Source organism: Mycteria americana, unplaced genomic scaffold (assembly GCF_035582795.1).
Source record: "Mycteria americana isolate JAX WOST 10 ecotype Jacksonville Zoo and Gardens unplaced genomic scaffold, USCA_MyAme_1.0 Scaffold_79, whole genome shotgun sequence".
NCBI lineage: Eukaryota > Metazoa > Chordata > Aves > Ciconiiformes > Ciconiidae > Mycteria > Mycteria americana.
In genome coordinates, this window is record NW_027445664.1 from 59395 (window position 1) to 77895 (window position 18501).

At 65.8% G+C, this 18501-nt stretch overlaps 3 protein-coding genes across 3 annotated transcripts; 2 read left to right on the top strand and 1 right to left on the bottom strand.

The window, feature by feature from the left end:
• The first annotated feature begins 51 nt into the window (after positions 1 to 51).
• LOC142404154 (HLA class II histocompatibility antigen, DM beta chain-like) lies at positions 52 to 4211 on the top strand. The gene is made up of 6 exons (XM_075490605.1): positions 52 to 167; positions 2325 to 2606; positions 3387 to 3671; positions 3751 to 3870; positions 3978 to 4013; positions 4090 to 4211. Exons 1-6 carry the CDS (start codon positions 125 to 127, stop codon positions 4098 to 4100), a joined length of 777 nt encoding a protein of 258 aa, XP_075346720.1. The 5' UTR covers positions 52 to 124; the 3' UTR covers positions 4101 to 4211.
• A 3226-nt stretch (positions 4212 to 7437) lies between these two features.
• Positions 7438 to 10545, top strand: LOC142404152 (class I histocompatibility antigen, F10 alpha chain-like). Its single transcript, XM_075490601.1, has 5 exons — positions 7438 to 7567; positions 8227 to 8490; positions 9206 to 9481; positions 9559 to 9831; positions 9917 to 10545. The coding sequence occupies exons 1-5, from the start codon at positions 7498 to 7500 to the stop codon at positions 10099 to 10101; spliced, it is 1068 nt and encodes a 355-aa protein (XP_075346716.1). The 5' UTR covers positions 7438 to 7497; the 3' UTR covers positions 10102 to 10545.
• Positions 10546 to 10602: 57 nt separating this feature from the next.
• Positions 10603 to 18384, bottom strand: TAP1 (transporter 1, ATP binding cassette subfamily B member). The gene is made up of 12 exons (XM_075490580.1): positions 18040 to 18384; positions 17082 to 17184; positions 16652 to 16988; positions 16133 to 16330; positions 15073 to 15201; positions 14120 to 14305; positions 13490 to 13663; positions 12651 to 12810; positions 12445 to 12581; positions 11691 to 11891; positions 10873 to 11070; positions 10603 to 10776 (listed from the first exon to the last, which is right to left on the bottom strand). Exons 1-12 carry the CDS (start codon positions 18134 to 18136, stop codon positions 10603 to 10605), a joined length of 2094 nt encoding a protein of 697 aa, XP_075346695.1. The 5' UTR covers positions 18137 to 18384.
• Positions 18385 to 18501: the final 117 nt, after the last annotated feature.

Sequence of the window (18501 nt, forward strand, 5' to 3'; positions counted from 1 at the left end):
GCCGGCCCGCATTGGGTGCCCGGTGTCTGGGTGGGGAGTGGGTGCCGGAGCCGGGCTGTGGGGTGCAGGCGGGTGGCTGGGGGGGGGCCAGAGCGCAGCTGGACGCCCCCGGGCCCACCCCGCCATGCTGGTGCTGCTGGGCCTGGCCCTGGGTGCCCGGGGGGCAGGTAGGGCTGCGGATGGGGGGCAGGATTGGGGACTCTGGGGGTGATCGGGGTGTGGGGGGGGGCTCATCTCTGTGGGACCCCAGGGATGGTTTGGGGGGGGGGGGGCCTCTGCCCCACGGAACTCTGGGGACAGTCTGGGGGGGGCTCTGCCCTGTGGGATCCTGGGGATGGGTTGGGGGGGGGGGCTCTGCCCCACAGGACCCTGGGGACAGCCCGGGGGGGCTCAGCCCTGTGGGACCTTGGGGACAGTCTGGGGGGGCTCTGCTCTGTGGGAACCTGGGGATGGTTTGGGGGGGCTCAGCTTTGCAGACCCCGGAGATGGTTTAGGGGGGGGCTCAGCCCTGTGGGACCTTGGGGACAGTCTTGGGGGGCTCTGCTCTGTGGGATCCTGGGGATGGGTTGGGGGGGGGGCTCTGCCCCACAGGACCCTGGGGACAGCCCGGGGGGGCTCAGCCCTGTGGGACCTTGGGGACAGTCTGGGGGGGCTCTGCTCTGTGGGAACCTGGGGATGGTTTGGGGGGGCTCAGCTTTGCAGACCCCGGAGATGGTTTAGGGGGGGGCTCAGCCCTGTGGGACCTTGGGGACAGTCGGGGGGGGGGGCTCTGCTCTGTGGGAACCTGGGGATGGGTTGGGGGGGGCTCTGCCCCACAGGACCCTGGGGACAGCCCAGGGGGGCTCAGCCCTGTGGGACCTTGGGGACAGTCTGGGGGGGCTCTGCTCTGTGGGATCCTGGGGATGGGTTGGGGGGGGGGGGCTCTGCCCCACAGGACCCTGGGGACAGCCCGGGGGGGCTCAGCCATGTGGGACCCCAGGGGTAGTTGGGGGGGGCTTGGCCCTGCAGGACCCCAGGGACAGTCTTGGGGGACTCAGTCCCATGGGACCCCACAGGCAGTTTGGGGGGGGTCTCAGCCCTGTTGGATGTTGGGGACAGCTGGGAGGGGGCTCAGGGGACCCTGGGGATGGTCTGGGAGGGGCTCAGCCCTTTGGGACCCCAGGGATGCTTTGGGGGGGCTCAGCCTTGCAGAACCCCAGAGATGTCTTGGGGGGGCTCAGGGATGGTCTGGGGGGCTCAGCTCTATGGGATGTTGGGGATCATTTGGGGGGCCCTCAACCCTGAGGGACTTGAGGAATGTTTTGGGGGGGCTCTGCCCCACGGGACCCCAGGGACAGCCTGGGGGTCTCATCCCTGCTGGATGTTGGGGATGGTTTGGGGGGCTCAGCATTGCAGGACCCCAGGAATAATTTGGGGGGGCTCTGCAGGACCCCAGGGACAATCTTGAAGGACTCAGTCCCATAGGACCCCAGGGACAGTTTGGGGGGGCTCTGCCCCACAAGCCCCTGAGGATGGTTTGGGGGGGGTGTCTCTGTCTCTGTCCTAAGGCTGCTGGGTGACCCCATGGGGATGGCTTGCGGGGGGCTCACCTCATGGTTGATGGGTGACCCCATGGGGACCCCAGAACACTTTGGGGAGGTTGGGATTGACCCAAGTGGGAGCCAAGTGTGGGGGGAACATGGTGTGGGTGGGATATGGGGGACAGCTGGGGATAAGGGGATGGATGGGGGTGGAGAGAGATGGATGGGGACAGATGAGGGATGGGGGGAGATGGAGGGATGGGGAGATGGAGATGGGTGGAGGGATGGGGACGGATGGAGGGATGAGGAGATGGATGGAGGTATGGGGAGATGGAGGGATGGGGACGGATGGAGGGATGGGGAGATGGATGGAGGGATGGGGAGACGGAGATGGATGGAAGCGTGGGGTTGGGTGGAGGCATGGGTAGTGATGGAGGGATAGGGATGGATGGAGATGGATGGAGGGATGAAGACGCATGGGGTGAATGGAGGGCTGGGGAGATGGGCACGGATGGAGGGATGGGGACAGGTGAGGAGTAGATGAAGAAATGGAGATGGATGGAGGGATGGGCTTGGATGGAGATGGATGAAGGTGGAAGGAGGGCTGGGGCTGGATGGCGGGAGGAGGACAGATGGAGGGATGGAGTCAGCTGGGGAACAGATGCATGGATGGGGATGGATGGGGATGGACGGAGACGGATGGGGATGGATGGAGGGATGGGGACAGATGGACATGGGTAGAGACACGGGGACAGACAGAGGCACCCCAGGAGATGCCGCTTACCCCCTGCGTTCCCCTTGTAGGCGCCTTCCTGGTGCACATGGCCAGCTCCTGCCCGCTGGCGGCCAACGGCTCCGTGCTGGATTTCGACTTCACCCTCGTCTTCAACAAGAACCCGCTGGTCTGCTACGACTCCGATGCCCGGCGCTTCGTCCCCTGCGACTGGGGGCTGCTCCACCACCACGCCACCCACTTCGCCGCCCTCCTCAACAACGACACCACCTGGGTGGAGCGTGCCGAAGCCCGGCGCCAGGCTTGCCATGACCTGGCCCCCCAGTTCTGGGCCCAGACGGTGCTGCGGCGGAGTGAGCCCTGCGGCGCGTGGGGGCTTGGCACGGGGGCATCATCGTGCACGGGGGCTTTGCACAAGGGCATTGTGCGCGGGGGCTTTGCACAGGGACGTGGGGTAGGGCGTTGTGCTGGGTGTTGCATGGGGCGATGCACGGGGGCCTTGCATTGCACGGGGATGTTGCATGGGGATGTTGCACGGAGCATTGCACGGCGCATTGCACGGAGACGTTGCAGAGCATGTTGCACGGGGATGTTGCACGGAGCATTGCACAGGGCTTTGCACAGGGGTGTTGCATTGCGTGTTGCACGGGGATGTTGCACGGAGCATTGCATTGCATGTTGCATGGGGACGTTGCAGGGAGCATTGCATGGGGCATTGCACGGGGACATTGCGTTGCACGTTGCACAGGGATGTTGCACGGGGAGTGTTGCATGGGGCGTTGCAAGGGGGTATTGCAGAGCATGTTGCATGGGGGCGTTGCATGGGGGGTGTTGCACGGGAATGTTGCACGGGGGCGTTGCATTGCACGTTGCACAGGGATATTGCACGGGGCTTTGCACGGGGGTGCTACAGAGTGCGTTGCATGGGGACGTTGCACAGGAACGTTGCACAGAGCATTGCATCGCATGGGGGTGTTGCACGGGGACATTGCATGGAGCAACGCCCAGATCTTGCACAAGGCATCGCACGGAGCATTGCAGAGGGATGTTGCATGGGGACATCGCATGGGGACGTCGCCCGGGGTGGGGAGGGGGCTCACCCTGGCACTGACCATCCCCCCTCCCCGGTCCAGCGCCACCCCAAGCCCGCATCATCTCCTCCGAGACGGGCAATGCCCGGGCGCCCGTCCTCCTCACCTGCCACGTCTGGGGCTTCTACCCCCCTGAGGTGACTGTCATCTGGCTGCACAACGGGGACATCGTGGGCCCCGGTGACCACCCTCCCATCTCTGCCATCCCCAATGGTGACTGGACCTACCAGACGCGGGTGACCCTGATGGCGTCCCCAATGGCCGGGGACACCTTCACGTGCTCGGTGCAGCATGCCAGCCTGGACCAGCCCCTCCTGGAGGACTGGCGTGAGTTGACGGGGGAGGACACCCACCCGGACCCCTGGGCCCTTGCCATGTCATTACTCACCCCACTGTGTCCCCACAGGTCCTGGCTTGTCCCCGGGGTTGACGTTGAAGGTGGCTGCGGCCACCGTGGTGATGGTGTTGGGGCTCAGCTTCTTCATTGCCGGCGTCTACCACTACCGGGCCAGGCCACCGGCACCAGGTGAGTGGTTGAGGAGGGACAGGGACGGGGGCAGTGGCCTGGGGGGGACAGGGACAGTGACCTGGAGTGACACGGATCCTCCTCACCCCCTTTACTCCTTCTTGCAGGTTACACTCCCCTCCCTGGAGACAACTACCCCGCAGGTAACGACACATCCAGCCCGTCCCCGTCCCCTGTCCCCCAGGGGTGCATCACCACCCCACGTTCCCCTCCCCCCAGGCAGCATCTGAGGACCCCCAAGACGGTGACCTCCCAGCCCCGATGGTCCCCACCACGTCCCTGTCACCGCGGAGGTGACACCGCGGTGCTGACAATAAAGATGCTCCGTGGCGATGGGGTGGTTTTGTACGGGGACTCCTGCGTCGTTCCACTGAGGGGAAGGGCTGTGGGGACACAGACACACGACGTGGCACGAGCAGGGCCGAGCATGAGCTATGACGTGTACGCCGGGCATGAGAGGTGCCGGGCACAAGTAATGCTGGGCACCAGAGATGCCAGGCACGAGCAATGAGCAACGTCAGGCACCGGGCACAAGCGATGCTTGTGAGCAATGCTGGGCACGAGGGACATCATACTCGGAGCACGAGTGGTATCCGGGCACGAGTGACAATGTGCACCGGGCACGTGAGATGCCGAGCAGGAGCACTGCCGGGCATGAGCGATGCCGGGCATGAGGGACGCCGGGCATGAGCGATGCCGGGCATGAGGGACGCCGGGCATGAGGGACAGCGTGTGCAAGTGCTGGAGGGCAAAAGTGATGCTGGTCATGAGGGACACCAGGCACAGGCAGTGCTGGGCACAAGGGACACTGAGTACAAGCAGGGCCGGCAAAAGTGATGCCGGGCACAAGGGAGACCGGACACAGGCGATGATTGCACGAGGGACGCTGGGCACAAGTGGTGCTGGGCACAAGCAATGCCAGGCACGAGGGACAGCAGGCACAGGCACTGCTGGGCACAAGCAATGCCCGGTGGAAGAGATGCCATGCATAAAGGGACACTGGGCACAAGTGGTGTCAGGCACAAGCAATGCTGGGCACGAGGGATACTGGGCGCAGGCAGTGCAGGGCACAAGCGATGTCGGGTACGCAGGACGCTGCGCGCAATCGATGCCAGCCCGAGGCGATGCCGAGCGTGAGGGACGCTGAGCACAGGCGGTGTGGGGCACAAGCAATGCCAGGCACGAGGGACATCATGGTGCACAGGGCACGAGTGATGTCTGGGCATGAGTGACAATGCACACCGGGAACGTGAGATGCCGGGCAGGAGCTCTGCCACGCACAAGAGCTGCCAGGCGGGAGCGATGCTGGGCACAAGGGACACTGGGTACAGGCAGTGCCAGGCACGAGGGACACTGGGTACGGGCGGTGCCGGGCACAAGGGACACTGGGTACAGGCAGTGCCGGGCACAAGGGACACTGAGCACAGGCAGTGCCGGGCAGAAGCAATGCCAGGCGCAGGGGACACTGGGTACAAGCAGTGCTGGGCACAAGCAATGCCCGGTGAAAGAGACACCACACCTGAGGGACACTGGGCGCAGTCGATGTCAGGCCCAGGTGATGCCGAGCGTGAGGGACGCTGAGCACAGGCGGTGCCGGGAACGAGCAGTGCCCGGCGTGAGGGATGTACTTGTGCCGGTTTTGGCTGGGGTAGAGTTAATTTTCTTCCTAGTTGCTGGTATGGGACCATGGTTTGGATTTGTGCTGGAAACAGTGTTGATAACCCGGGGATGTTTTCGTTCCTGCTGAGCAGTGCTTACACACAGTCAAGGCCTTTTCTCTTCTCACCCCACCCCACCAGCGAGTAGACTGGGGGTGCACAAGGAGTTGGGAGGGGACAGAGGCGGGACAGTTGACCCTAACTGACCAAAGGGATATCCCGCACCGTATGACGTCATGCTCAGTGTATAAAAGCCGGGGGAAGAAGAAGGAAGGGGGGGACATTCAGAGTGATGGCGTTTGTCTTCCCAAGTCACCGTTACGCGTGATGGAGCCCTGCTGTCCTGGAGATGGCTGAGCACCTGCCTGCCCATGGGAAGGAGTGAAGGAATGACTTATTTTACTTTGCTTGTGTGCGCGGCTTTTGCTTTCCCTATTAAACTGTCTTTATCTCAACCCACAAGTTTTCTCGCTTTTACTCTTCCAATTCTCTCCCCCATCCCACCGGGGGGGCAGCGAGCGAGCGGCTGCGTGGGGCCGAGTTGCCAGCTGGGGTTAAACCACGACAGTCATGCGCAGGGCGCGAGTGATATCTGGGCACGAGTGACAATGTGCACTGGGCACGGGAGATGCCGGGCAGGAGCACCGCCAGGCACAAGAGCTGCCAGGTGCAGCGATGCCGGGCACGAAGGGCACCAGGCACAGGCAGTGCTGGGCACAAAGGGACACCGGGTGCAAGTGATGCCGGGCACAAGCGATGCCAGGCACAAGGGACACGGGGTACAGGCAATGGCATGCACAAGGGATACTGGGTACTAGCGGTGTTGGGCACAAGCAATGCTGGGCACAACGGACACTGGGCACAGGCAGTGCCAGGCACAAGCGATGTCGGGCACAAAGGACACTGGGCACAACTGATGCCAGGCAGAAGTGATGCTGGGCACGAGGGACATCATGCACGGGGCACAAGTGATATCTGGGCATGAGTGACAATGTGCACTGGGCATGGGAGATGCCGGGCAGAAGCACCGTCAGGCACAAGAGCTGCCAGGCGGGAGCGATGCCGGGCACGAGGGACATTGGGCACAAGGGGTGCCAGGCACGAGGGGTGCCAGGCACGAGCGCTGCTGGGCACGAGGGGGACTGGGTGCAAGTGGCGCCAGGTCTAAGTGACGCTGGGCATGAGGGACACCGGGTGTGAGGGACACTGGGCGCGAGGGACACCGGGCACAGGCAGTGCCGGGCATGAAGGACACTGGGTACGAGGGACACTGGGCACAGGCAGCGCTGGGCACGAGGGACACCAGGCGTGAGGGACACCTCCCACAAGCCCCGGGGGGTGTCCACACTCGCCAGCATTATTTTACTGTTTTCCCAGCTTTTTTACCCATAAAACCCCAGGGTAGCAGAGCTGGGTTGGGGGGTGGGGAGAGCCATGGGGTGCCGGATGCCTGGGTACCCCCCTGGGTGGGAAGGACGCTGGCATCCTGGGGACCCCCGGGGGAAGGGGACAAGGCCGGGGCCGGGGGGAGGGGGGCTGCGGCTGTGGAGGTCCAGGGGTGACCCCGGGCTGGGGGGACACAGGCAGAGTGGGGGTGCGGGGGGGGCTGGGACCCTGAGGAGGGGTCCGGGGGGGCCTGGGGGCTGGGCTGCGCCGTTGGGGGGGTCCCGGGCCGAGGGTCCCGGGGGGGGTGCGGGGTCCCGGGGGGGTCCCGGGGGTTCCCTGTCCTCGCCCCGCCCCCTCAGCCGCGCTGCCTCCGGCGCTTTCGCTTTCGCTTCTCGCAACCTGCGGAGCCGGGATCTGCCCGGCGCCCGGTGACGTCAGACGGCGGCTCGTGCTGCCATTGGCGGGAGGGAGGCGGCGGCGCCAATGGCGAGGAGGGGCGGGGCTTGGGGCGGGGCGAGGCTGGGCTTGTTCGTGCGGGTCGGAGCGAGACCGTGCGGGCTTGGGGTCGGAGCGGAGCGGAGCGATGGGGTCGGGCTGGGCGCCGGCCCTGGGGCTGCTGCTGCTGGGGGTCCTCGGCGGGAGGGCGGCGAACGGTGAGCGCGGGCGGGGAGCCGGGAGCCCCCCTGGGCACCGGGACCCCCCTGCATCCCCTTTCCCGGGCACCGATGCCCCATTTCCTCGGCACCGGGGCTCCCCCCCCCCCTCCCTTGACCCCCCCTCCATCCCTGCGCACCGAGACCCTCCTGGACTCCCTTCGCTGGGCACCGGGACCTCCCCGGACCTCCCTTTCCGACCGCCCCGGTCCCCGTCCCCGGGTACCAGCACCCTTCCCTCAGGCACCCCCCTCCCGGGGCCCCGCTGGACGCTGGATTCCCCTTTCCCGGGAAACGGGACGCCCCCAGCCCCCCCTTCCTAGTCCCCCGGCCTCTCCCCTCGCTCTGCCATCCTTGACAGCGGGACCCCCCCTGGACACCCCTTCCCGGGCATCCCGTGTCCCCCAGACCCCCCTTTCCTTGACACCGGGACCCTCCCAGTCTCCCCTTCCTGCCAACCAGGACCCCCCACCCAGACACGCTTCACTCCCCAACATCATCCCCCAGTCACATCCCCCATGAAGCTGCCCCCCGCACCCCGCTCTGCTCCCCTGGGACCTCCACCCACCCTCGCTATCCACCCCTGCATCCTCACCCCTGCCCCCCCCCCCCCAAGCCCCGCTGCCCCCCACCTCTCACTGCTCCCCGTGTCCTTGCAGTGCTCCACTCCTTGCGTTATTTCGATGTTGCGGTGTCGGAGCCCAGCCCGGGGGTGCCCAAGTTCACGATTGTGGGGTACGTGGACGGGAACCCCTTTGTGCGCTATGACAGCGAGACGGGGAGGGTGGAGCCCCAGGCGGACTGGATGGCAGCCGGTGTGGATCAGCAGTACTGGGACACCGAGACCCAGATCGCACAGAGCAATCAGCAGTTTTACTATGTGGGCATGGACACACTGCGGGGCCGCTACAACCAGAGCGGGGGTGAGTGCGGGCTGGGCTGGGCCTCCATGGGACCGGAGAGTTCCCACCCCCCTAAGGTCCTGCCCTGCCCCACGCTACTGTCCCGGCTTGTGCCAGCCCTTCCCTGCCTGGTGTCAGTGTCAGACGGCTCCCAGCCACCCTGTCCCCCAGCCCGAGGGGGTCCTGGCTGCCCTGTCCCAGCCCCACGGTGCTTGGGATCCTGTGTCCCAGAGCCAGGGGGGGCTTCTGGCCACCCCGGTCCAGCGCATCCCCACCCCCCCAGTGCCCAGGACCCCACCCCAGGACTGGCTGCCCCGTCCCAGCCCCTCACCGTCACCACAGCAGTTGAGACCCCCAGCACCAGAGGGGCTCCCACCCACATGTCCCAGCCCCTTGCCCTCCCCATGGTGCTCAGGCACCCCATCCCAGAGCCAGAGGGGCTCCCCCCACCCCACCCCATCTCCTTGTCGTCCCCCCCAGCATTCAGCCCCTCGCTGTCCCAGGGTGCCGTGGGGCTGGGTGCCAGCCCAGCCACGCCCTGCGTGTGGGGGGAGTCTGCATCATGGCTTGACATGACACCCCGGGTGCTGGGCGGGGGGCAGCCCTCGAGCCGGTGCCCGATTCCCCCGGCCCTCACATGGGGCTGGAGTGGGGGGCGCTGCCGTGGGGTCTGTGCCCCACTGAAGGCCCAGGCCTGCAGCAGCCCCTCAGCCGCGTCTCCCTGGTCGTGTTTCAGGGGCGCACACGGTGCAGCGCATGTACGGCTGTGACCTCCTGGAGGACGGTAGCACCAGGGGGTTTTATCAGTTCGCCTACGACGGGAGGGACTTCATCGCCTTCGACATGGACATGATGACGTTCACTGCGGCGGACGCGGGAGCACAAATCACCAAGAGGAAGTGGGAGGAGGATGGGACTGTTGCTGAGCGGTTGAAGCATTACCTGAAGAACACCTGCATCGAGTGGCTGAGGAAATACGTGAGCTATGGGCAGGCCGTGCTGGAGAGGAAGGGTAAGAGTGTGATGGGGACCTTGGGGACCGGCCGGCGCGGGTGTGTGTGCCGGCCCTCACCACCACCCCCTCCCCAGAGCCCCCCACGGTCCGAGTGTCGGGGAAGGAGGCCCACGGGATCCTGACCTTGTCCTGCCGCGCTTACGGCTTCTACCCACGTCGCATCACCGTCAGCTGGCTGAAGGATGGCGAGGTCAGGGACCAGGACACCGAGTGGGGCAGCGTCGCACCCAACAGCAACGGCACCTACTACACCTGGGCCTCCATCGAGGCCCGCCCAGAGGAGAAGGACATGTACCGGTGCCGTGTGGAGCACGCCAGCCTGCCCGAGCCCGTCCTCTTTGCGTGGGGTGAGCCCGGTGGCCTTGGGCACGTGGAGTGGTGGGCTGGGGTGGTTCCCCTTCCCCGCCTCACGGCCCTGCTCTCCCTGCTCAGAGCCGGAGTCCAACCTGCTCATCATCGTGCTGGCGGTGGCTGTTGCTGTCCTGGCCGTCATCGCCATCATCGCTGGATTCGCCTTCTGGAAGTACAGATCGGGTAGAGCATTGGGGCCGGCGAGTAAGAAGGCTGCGGAAGGAATGCAGGGCCTGGGGGCCCAGGAGGGGCTGCTCACCGCCTAACCGCTTGACGAGGGGCCGGCACGTGGCTGGATGCGGCCCCTGCCCTCTCACCGGCTGGACGCAGAGGGGTGCCGGAGGAGGCTGGGAGCTGCCTGCAGAGAGAGCTTGTCACGCTGCGCCTGCCTACCCCCGGCTACGCTGGTGGCTCCTCTGGCTGGGTGAAATTCCACTTTTCTCATGCTTTTAAAATTGGGCACTGCAATTATTACCCCTTTTTTTTTTTTTTTAATTTTGAGGTTGTAACTGATTTCTTCTCTGTGTGTACATTTCCTGGCGCAGACAATAAATGCTGATCCCCACCCTCCGGCGGGCTGTGCCTCCTCTCCCGGTGCCTGGGCTGCTCTCGCAGCCTCGGGTCGAGGGCTGGACTGGTTTTGGCTGGATAGAGTTGATTTTCTTCCTAGCAGCCCAGCATGGTGCGGTGTTTAGGATTTGTGGCTGAGATGGTGGAGCGCACAGGCTGGAACTAGAAGGTGGGAAGCCCAGCAGTGGGATGCATTGCTAGGGACTGTGGGATTGATGGGTCAGAAGATGGGCAGCCACCCGCCACCTCTGGAGGTGGCTCTTCTTGAGTGCAAAGGCAAAGTATCCTCTCAAGGAAGATCCTGTAACGCAGTGAGGTAAGTGGTCTACCAGGGAGGAGGATATCCAGTATCTGAGGGCATTTGTGGTGGTCTACAGTGACCCGGACAATAATCGGGCCCCCAAAGATCGGGATGGCATCCGGCACACATGGTCTCTATGGTGGATGTTTGTACGGAGCACACCAACGTGCACCAGAAACCCGGCCATGGCGGATTGGGCAGACACGGAGGCACCAGCTGTCCGTGGACTGGTGTGCCAGCGCCAGCGATTCAAGGAGAACTTCTGTTCCCCCTTGCCACCATGGGTCTTTGTCTCGGCTGTGGCCAGACTGTTCCCCAAGGTCCGGCCGCTGGAAGAGAAGGTGGAGAATCTCCCTCCTTGCGCCTACAGGCCAGCATCTCAGCTACCAGGAGCCTGCTCAGCGGAATGGGGACCATGGGCAAATGCCACCTCGTAGGGCTCTGTCTGTGTGCCCATGGAGGGGACACGTGGCAGTGTGCTGGTGCACCCACCTCGGTGCTGCAAGCCCACGTGCAAGAATCGTGGGGAAGAACAGCGGCTAAAAAGGGACCATGCAGGAAGATTCCTGCTCCGGTTGCCGTCAAGCAATTCCCCAGGCGCAATAGATGGGCTGAGGATGCACCCCATTGCTGCCCCCCATCTGTGCACCCCCCATCCAGCCCCTTTCACCCCCCCAGCTCCAGAGTCCCCCAATACATCCTGGGTACAAACAGAAGGATTTATTTCAAGCTCTGTGTCCCATGGCCAGCCCTGCCCATTAACCAGCCCTGCTGGCCACTGCTGGCCCCTGTGGTCACCATCACGCAACAGGGACATGGCAGCGTGCCCGGCCTGGCGCCTGCGCTCCCCCATCACAGCTTTCACAGTCCCTCGTCACCGCTTTCGGTGTCTCCATCCTTACTCTTGGTGTCCCCATCCCTTAGTGTCCCCATCCCCAGCTCCTGCTGTCCCTCACTCTCCTTCCCTGTGTCCCTGTCCCCCACCTTCCCCCCCCATCCCCCGCCCTGCAGCTGGTGCCAGTAGTGGCTGCCGGGGCGCAGGAGCTCCTCAGGGGACCCCAGCTCGTGCAGTCGTCCCCCTTCCAGCACGGCCACCCGCTGTGCCCGCGTGGCCAGGGCCACCTGCCCCGTCACCAGCAGCACTGCACGCCCGGCCCCGCTGGCTCCGAAGATGTCCTGCTCCACCTGTGGTGGGTGGCATCGTCAGTGGGGACCCCCCGGGTGTGGGGACCCAGGGGACATGGGGTCCAAGGACCAAGGGGACACTGGGAATAGTGATCAGTAGTGCCATGGGGAGTGGGGACACAGGGGACACTGGCAGTAGTGATCAGGGGACATGGGGTGTGGGAACCCAGGGGACACGGGGAGTTGAGACTAAGGGGACTCAGGGACCCAGGGGACATCTGGACTAGGGATCCACAGGACGCTGGGATTGGGGACCAAGAGGACCCAGGGGGTGCTGGGATTGGGGACCAAGAGGACACTGGGACCAGGGACCCAGGGAGGGGGGATCCATGGGGATTCCCAGGGACTGGGGGCCTGCTGGGAGGGGGACCCAGGGGACAGCAGGATTGGGGTGAAGGGGACCCAGGGGCCAGGAAATGCTGAGACTGGGGACCCAGGTGACAGTGGGATTGGGGATCAAGGGGACAACAGAAAGAGGGGACCCAGGCAGACCCCCAGGGACCAGGGTGCTGCTGGACAGGGGTACTGAGGGGACACAGGTGTCACCTCCTACCTGCAGCTGGCTCTCGGCGTCCAGGGCGCTGGTGGGCTCATCGAGGATGAGGACACGGGGGTCCCTCACCAGGGCACGAGCGATGGCCACCCCCTGCCGCTGTCCCCCGGAGAGCTGCCCCCCCAGCTCGCCCACATCTGCACAAGACAGGGGTCAGGGTGGGGACACGGGGATATGGGGACAGCGAAGGGGGGGACACCTCCTACCTGTGTCATAGCCCTGGGGCAGGCGGGAGATGAAGGCGTGGGCACCCGCTCGGCGGGCTGCCACCGTCACCTGCGCCCGGCTCCAGCTCCCTGGCCCGTAGGCGATGTTGGCGTGGAGCGAGCGGGAGAAGAGCACCGGCTCCTGGGGGACAGCGGCCACCTACGGTGGAGGGGGTGGTTGGGGACACGGTGGGGACATGGCATGGATGTGGCAGGGATGGCTGGGGGCTCAGTGAGGACGTGGCAGAGATGTGGCAGGGGACGCCGCAGGGACGTAGCTGTGCGGGGACACAGTGGGTACATGGCAGAGGACATGGCGGGGATGGCTGGGGACACAATGGGGATGTGGCAGGGACACGGAGAGGACAGCTGAGGACACAGCAGGGGTGCAGTGGTGACATGGCAGGGACATGGTGGGGAAGGCCGGGGACACTGCTGGGGACACGGCAGGGACGCAGGGGGGATGCTGCTGGGGACACAGTGGGGATGTGGCAGGGACATGGCTGGGGACAGCTGGGGATGTGGTGGGGACATGCAGGGACATGGGAGGGATGTGTTGGGGACGTGGTGGGGATGGCTGGGGACATGGTGGGAGAAGTGGGGACACAGTGGTGATGAGGCAGGGACGTCTGGGGACACAGCAGGGACGTCTGGTGACATGAGGTGGTGGCAGGGCCATAGTGGGGAAGGCTGGTGACATGGGGGTCGCAGTGGGGACCCATTGGGGACAGCTGGTGACACAGGGGTTGGCAGTGGGCACCCATGGAGTATGGCTGGTGACATGGGGGTGGCAGTGGGGACCCGTTGGGGACATCATGTGACAGAGGCGGTGGTGGCACCTGGCAGCGCAGGTAGGGGTGCTCGTAGGCAGAGAGGGGGTGACCATCCAGCAGCACCCGCCCGGACCCAGGCAGGCGCAGGTGCAGGACGAGGGACACCAGGGTGCTCTTCCCTGCCCCAGGTGGGGCCACCACCGCCAGCACCTCCCCGGGGCGCAGCTCCAGGGACACGCCCTGGGGGGGACAGATGTGACACCCCTGTGCCCCCTCCTCCAGTGTCCCTCGCCCTCCCTGTGCCCTCCCCACCATGTCCCCATCGACACTCACCATGTCCCCAAACCCTCCCACCAGGTCCATGTCCCCATGTCCCCCACCATGTCCCCACACTCTCCCCACCACGTCCATGTCCCCATGCCTTCCCCACCATGTCCACCTGGCATGTCCCCACCATGTCCCCATGTCCCCCACCATGTCCCCACACTCTCCCCACCATGTCCATGTCCCCTGCCCTTCCCACCATGCCCCCATGTCCACCTGCCATGTCCCCACCATGTCCCCACACCCTCCCCACCAAGTCTGTGTCCCCATGCCATGTCCCGACACCCTCCCCAGCACCTCTATGTCCCCATGTCCTCCCCACTGTGTCCCCCCATCACGTCCCCACATCCCTCGCCCTGTCCCCATGCCCACCTTGAGGACGGGCTCTTGGTGCTCAGGGTAGGAGAACCAGACGTCCTCAAGCTGGAGGTGGCCCTGCAGGACATCGGGCGCCAGCGTCCCCATGGGTGCCACCTGCTCCTCCTGGTCCAGGAACTCAAAGATCTTCTCTGAGGAGCCCACGGCCTTGGTCATGTTGGGGTAGTAGCGCAGCAGGACCTGGGGGCACAGAGGGGACGTGGCGGGGAGGGTGTGGGGACATGGGGAATGGGCACGGGGACACAAAGAACAGGGACAAGGATGCGTCCAGGAGAACATGGGCACACAGGGAATGGGCATGGGGACATGGCTGGGAGGACATGGGGACATGGAGAATGGGCATGGGGACCTGGGGACACAGGGGACTGCGACAGGGATGCGTCCAGGAGGACATGGGGAAAGGGCATGGGGACACTGCTGGGAGGGAGTGGGGACACGGAGGACACAGGGACATGGTGGGGGGACATGAGAGGGCACAGGGACACACCAGGGGGACCAGCATGGGGACATGACAGGGAGTATACAGGGACACAAGGATGTGGCAGCGAGGCCATGGGGAGATGGCAGGGCATGGGGACATGGAGGGGAGGACTTGGGGACACAGAGGACAGGGACAGGGGTGTGTCCAGGACAACATGGGAACATGGGGAATGGGCATGGGGACATGGCCAGAAGGGTGTGGGGACATGGAGGACACAGGGACATGGTGGGGAGGGCATGGGGACATGGCAGGGGGACACAGGGACACATCAGAGAGGACACAGGCACACGGAGAGATGGGCACGAGGACACAGGGACATGGCAGGGACATGCATGGGACATGGATGGCAATGGGGACACACTGGGACTGGCATGGGGACACAGCAACAAGGGTGCAAGGACATGGGGAACGTGCTTGTGGACATGGCGAGGAGGATGTTGGGGACACGGTGTCCCCTCAGGCTCACCTCCACGGCCTCGGTGAACTGCATCTGGTAGATGAGGAAGGTGACAAGGTCCCCGGTGGTGATGGTCCCTGTAGCCACCAGCTGTCCCCCATAGCAGAGGAGCCCCAACTTCAGGGCCAGTGCTGAGAACTGGGGACACCGCAGGGAGGTCACCGCTGGGGGACACCACCGGGGCCGGGGGCGAGTCCCCGTCACCCTCCTCACCACGGCCACCTCTCCATGGGAACACCGAGGTCCCAGCCTTGCTCTGTCACCTCCCCTGTGCCGTCACGTTCCCCCCCATGTCTCAGAGATGTCACATCCCCCATGTCACCAAGCCCCTGTGCCCCAGAGCTGTCATGCTCCCTTGTGTCCTGATGTCCCCACATCATGTCCCCCAGCTGCGTGCCACCATGTCCCCATGTCCCCTAACCCCTGTGTCATCACGTCCTCCAGCTGCGTGCCACCTTGTCCCTGTGTTCCCCAGCCCTGTGCCACCATGTCCCCATGTCCCCTAACCCCTGCATCATCGCGTCCCCCAGCCGCATGCCACCATGTCCCCTAGCCCCCACGCCATCACATCCCTTAGCCATGTCCCACTGCATCCATGTCCCCCAGCCCTGTGCCACCGCATTGCCATGTCCCCTGTCCCCATGCCACTGCGCCCATGTCCCCCAGCCCCATGCCACTGCATCCTCATGTCCTGTCATCCCTATGCCATCACGTCCCCCAGCTCCGTGCCACTACATCCCCATGTCCCCAGTCCCATGCCACCCTATCCCCATGCCACTACCTCCCTACGTCCACTGTCCCCATGCCACTGCTCCCCATGTCGCCCATCCCTGTGCCATCATGTCCCCCAGCCCCATGCCACCCCATCCCCATGTCCCTCAGTCCCATGCCACCACGTTTCCATGTCCCATCACCCCCATGCCATCACATCTGCTAGCCCCATGCCACCACATCCCCATGTCCCCTGTCCCCATGCCATTGCATCCCCATGTCCCAACGCCCCCAGCCCCCGTGCCACCCCATCCCCATGTCCCCTGTCCCTGTGTCACTGTATCCCCTGTCCCCATACCCCGCTGGCCCAGAGGGTGACGGCGTAGGTGGCCGCGTCCTTCCCCTCCAGCCGGTAGACGTGGCGCAGGTGCTGGTGGTACCGCTCGGCCGCCCCAGCCTCGTGGGCGAAGCTCCGGATGGTGGCCATGGCCTGGAAGGTCTCCACTGCCACCTTGCTGGCACCCGCCAGTGCCTCCTGCACGCGCCTTGACAGCCCCTAGGGACAGCGGTGTCACCTCAGGGCCAGCGGGCACAAAGTGGGGAGGACAAGGGGAGCAGGGAGGGGAGGGCGGGTGCGGGGAGGTGATGGCAGGTGCACCGAGGTGACAGTGGGCACATGAAGGGGACAGTGGGCACGTGAAGGGGAAAGGGGCAAGTGGAGGGGACACGAGGCATGGGGAAGGGACAGTAGGCACAGGGAGGTGACGGTGGATGCAGGGAGGGGTCACTGGCACTTGGAGGGGACGGTGGGCACTGAGAGGGGACAACGGGCACAGGGAGGTGACAAAGGACCCATGTCCTGTCCCTGCTCTGGTACCTGCTGGATCTTGCCAATGCCCCAGGGCAGCAGCAGGAGGATGGGCAGTGACAGGAGGGTGACAAAGGCCAGGTGGGGTGACAACCACGCCATGGTGACCAGGAGACAAATGCCCCGCGCCAGGTACCACAGCAAGAGGCTGAGCGCCTCGGACACCGCCGCATGGGTGGCCTCCACATCCCCTGTCACCCGCGCCGCCACCACCCTGGTCCCTGTCGCCCGCAGGGAGGTGACATCCCGCCGCAGGACGGCGGCAAAGACGTGACGTTGGAGATGTCCCAGCGCCCGGCTCAGCGTCCCCGTATAGGTGACATCGCAGGTGAATTCGGTGACGGCACTGCAGTGGTGGTACCGGGGTGGCTTAGCGTAGGGACACGTGTGCCACGCCCCCCCCCCCCGCAGTGTGACAACCCCGGTGTCACCGTCCTACCTGCTGAGCCCCAGCAGCACCATGGGCCAGGCGGCCGCCAGCTCGTCGTCGCTGGCCACCCAGTCGGTGACGCGCCCCGTGAAGTAGGGGACGGCCACCTCCCCTGCCGGGGGACAACGACATGATGTCAGGGTGACAGAGGACCCCTGGGTGTCACACCCCCCCCCCCCAGGGTGAGGGGGACCCCACGGCGTGACCTCGAGGTGCTGGTGCTGCCCCCCAAAGCTGGGTACTGCCCCCCCACAATACCTCACAGCATCACTCCCCCGGGTGCTGCCCCCCCCATTGGGTGCTGCCCCCCCAAAGCTCAGAGCACCCCCCCCGGGTGCTGCACCCCCCAATTGGGTGCTGCCCCCCCAAAGCTCAGAGCACCCCCCCAGGTGCTGCACCCCCCAATTGGGTGCTGCCCCCCCAAAGCTCAGAGCACCCCCCCGGGTGCTGCACCCCCCAATTGGGTGCTGCCCCCCCAAAGCTCAGAGCACCCCCCCCGGGTGCTGCACCCCCCAATTGGGTGCTGCCCCCCCAAAGCTCAGAGCACCCCCCCAGGTGCTGCACCCCCCAATTGGGTGCTGCCCCCCCAAAGCTCAGAGCACCCCCCCGGGTGCTGCACCCCCCAATTGGGTGCTGCCCCCCCAAAGCTCAGAGCACCCCCCCCGGGTGCTGCACCCCCCAATTGGGTGCTGCCCCCCCAAAGCTCAGAGCACCCCCTGGGTGTTGCCCCCCCCAATTGGGTGCTGCCCCCCCAAAGCTCAGAGCACCCCCCCCGGGTGCTGCACCCCCCAATTGGGTGCTGCCCCCCCAAAGCTCAGAGCACCCCCCCCGGGTGCTGCACCCCCCAATTGGGTGCTGCCCCCCCAAAGCTCAGAGCACCCCCTGGGTGTTGCCCCCCCCAATTGGGTGCTGCCCCCCCAAAGCTCAGAGCACCCCCCGGGTGCTGCCCCCCCCCCCATCCCGGTACCGAGGACCGAGGCCGCCATCAGCGCCGCCACCACCGCGCAGCGCCGGCGCTCGGGGCTCAGCAGGGCCAGGAGGCGGCGGGCGGGGGCCGCTCCCATCGTCCCGGTGTGCGCCGGTTCTGCTCCCGGTGTGCCCCGGTCCGGTCCCGCTCCTGCCCCGCTGTGCTCCCGGTCCCGCCGCCGGTGTTCCCGCTCCGGTTTGCTCCCGTTCCTGCTCCTGGGACCCTTCTCCCCGGCCCCGGTCTCCGTCCCGGTCCCGGTCCCGCTCCTTCCCGGCAGCCGCCGCCGTTTGTCGGAAAGCGAAACCCAGGGCGGGGGCGGGACCGCCGGCGGCCGCGCATGGTCCAGCGCCGGTCACCGGGTACCGGGGGCGGGGGGTACCGGGCATCGCAGGGGGGGCACCGGGAACCGCCCGGGGCGGGGGGGCACCGGGAACCGGCCGGGGCGGGGAGGGGCAGCGGGTA

Coding starts and splice junctions, on each gene's coding strand:
- LOC142404154 (XM_075490605.1), top strand. CDS start 125: ATGCTGGTGCTGCTGGGCCTGGCCCTGGGTGCCCGGGGGGCAG. Junction 168..2,324: donor CCTGGGTGCCCGGGGGGCAG/GTAGGGCTGCGG, acceptor TTCCCCTTGTAG/GCGCCTTCCTGGTGCACATG. Junction 3,672..3,750: donor GCCCCTCCTGGAGGACTGGC/GTGAGTTGACGG, acceptor GTGTCCCCACAG/GTCCTGGCTTGTCCCCGGGG.
- TAP1 (XM_075490580.1), bottom strand. CDS start 18,136: ATGGGAGCGGCCCCCGCCCGCCGCCTCCTGGCCCTGCTGAGCCCCGAG. Junction 17,185..18,039: donor GATGGCGGCCTCGGTCCTCG/GTACCGGGATGG, acceptor GTCCCCCGGCAG/GGGAGGTGGCCGTCCCCTAC. Junction 11,071..11,690: donor GCGGGGGATGGGGGGGGAAG/GTGGGGGACAGG, acceptor GCTGGCCTGTAG/GCGCAAGGAGGGAGATTCTC.
- LOC142404152 (XM_075490601.1), top strand. CDS start 7,498: ATGGGGTCGGGCTGGGCGCCGGCCCTGGGGCTGCTGCTGCTGGGGGTC. Junction 9,482..9,558: donor GGCCGTGCTGGAGAGGAAGG/GTAAGAGTGTGA, acceptor CCCCCTCCCCAG/AGCCCCCCACGGTCCGAGTG. Junction 9,832..9,916: donor GCCCGTCCTCTTTGCGTGGG/GTGAGCCCGGTG, acceptor CTCCCTGCTCAG/AGCCGGAGTCCAACCTGCTC.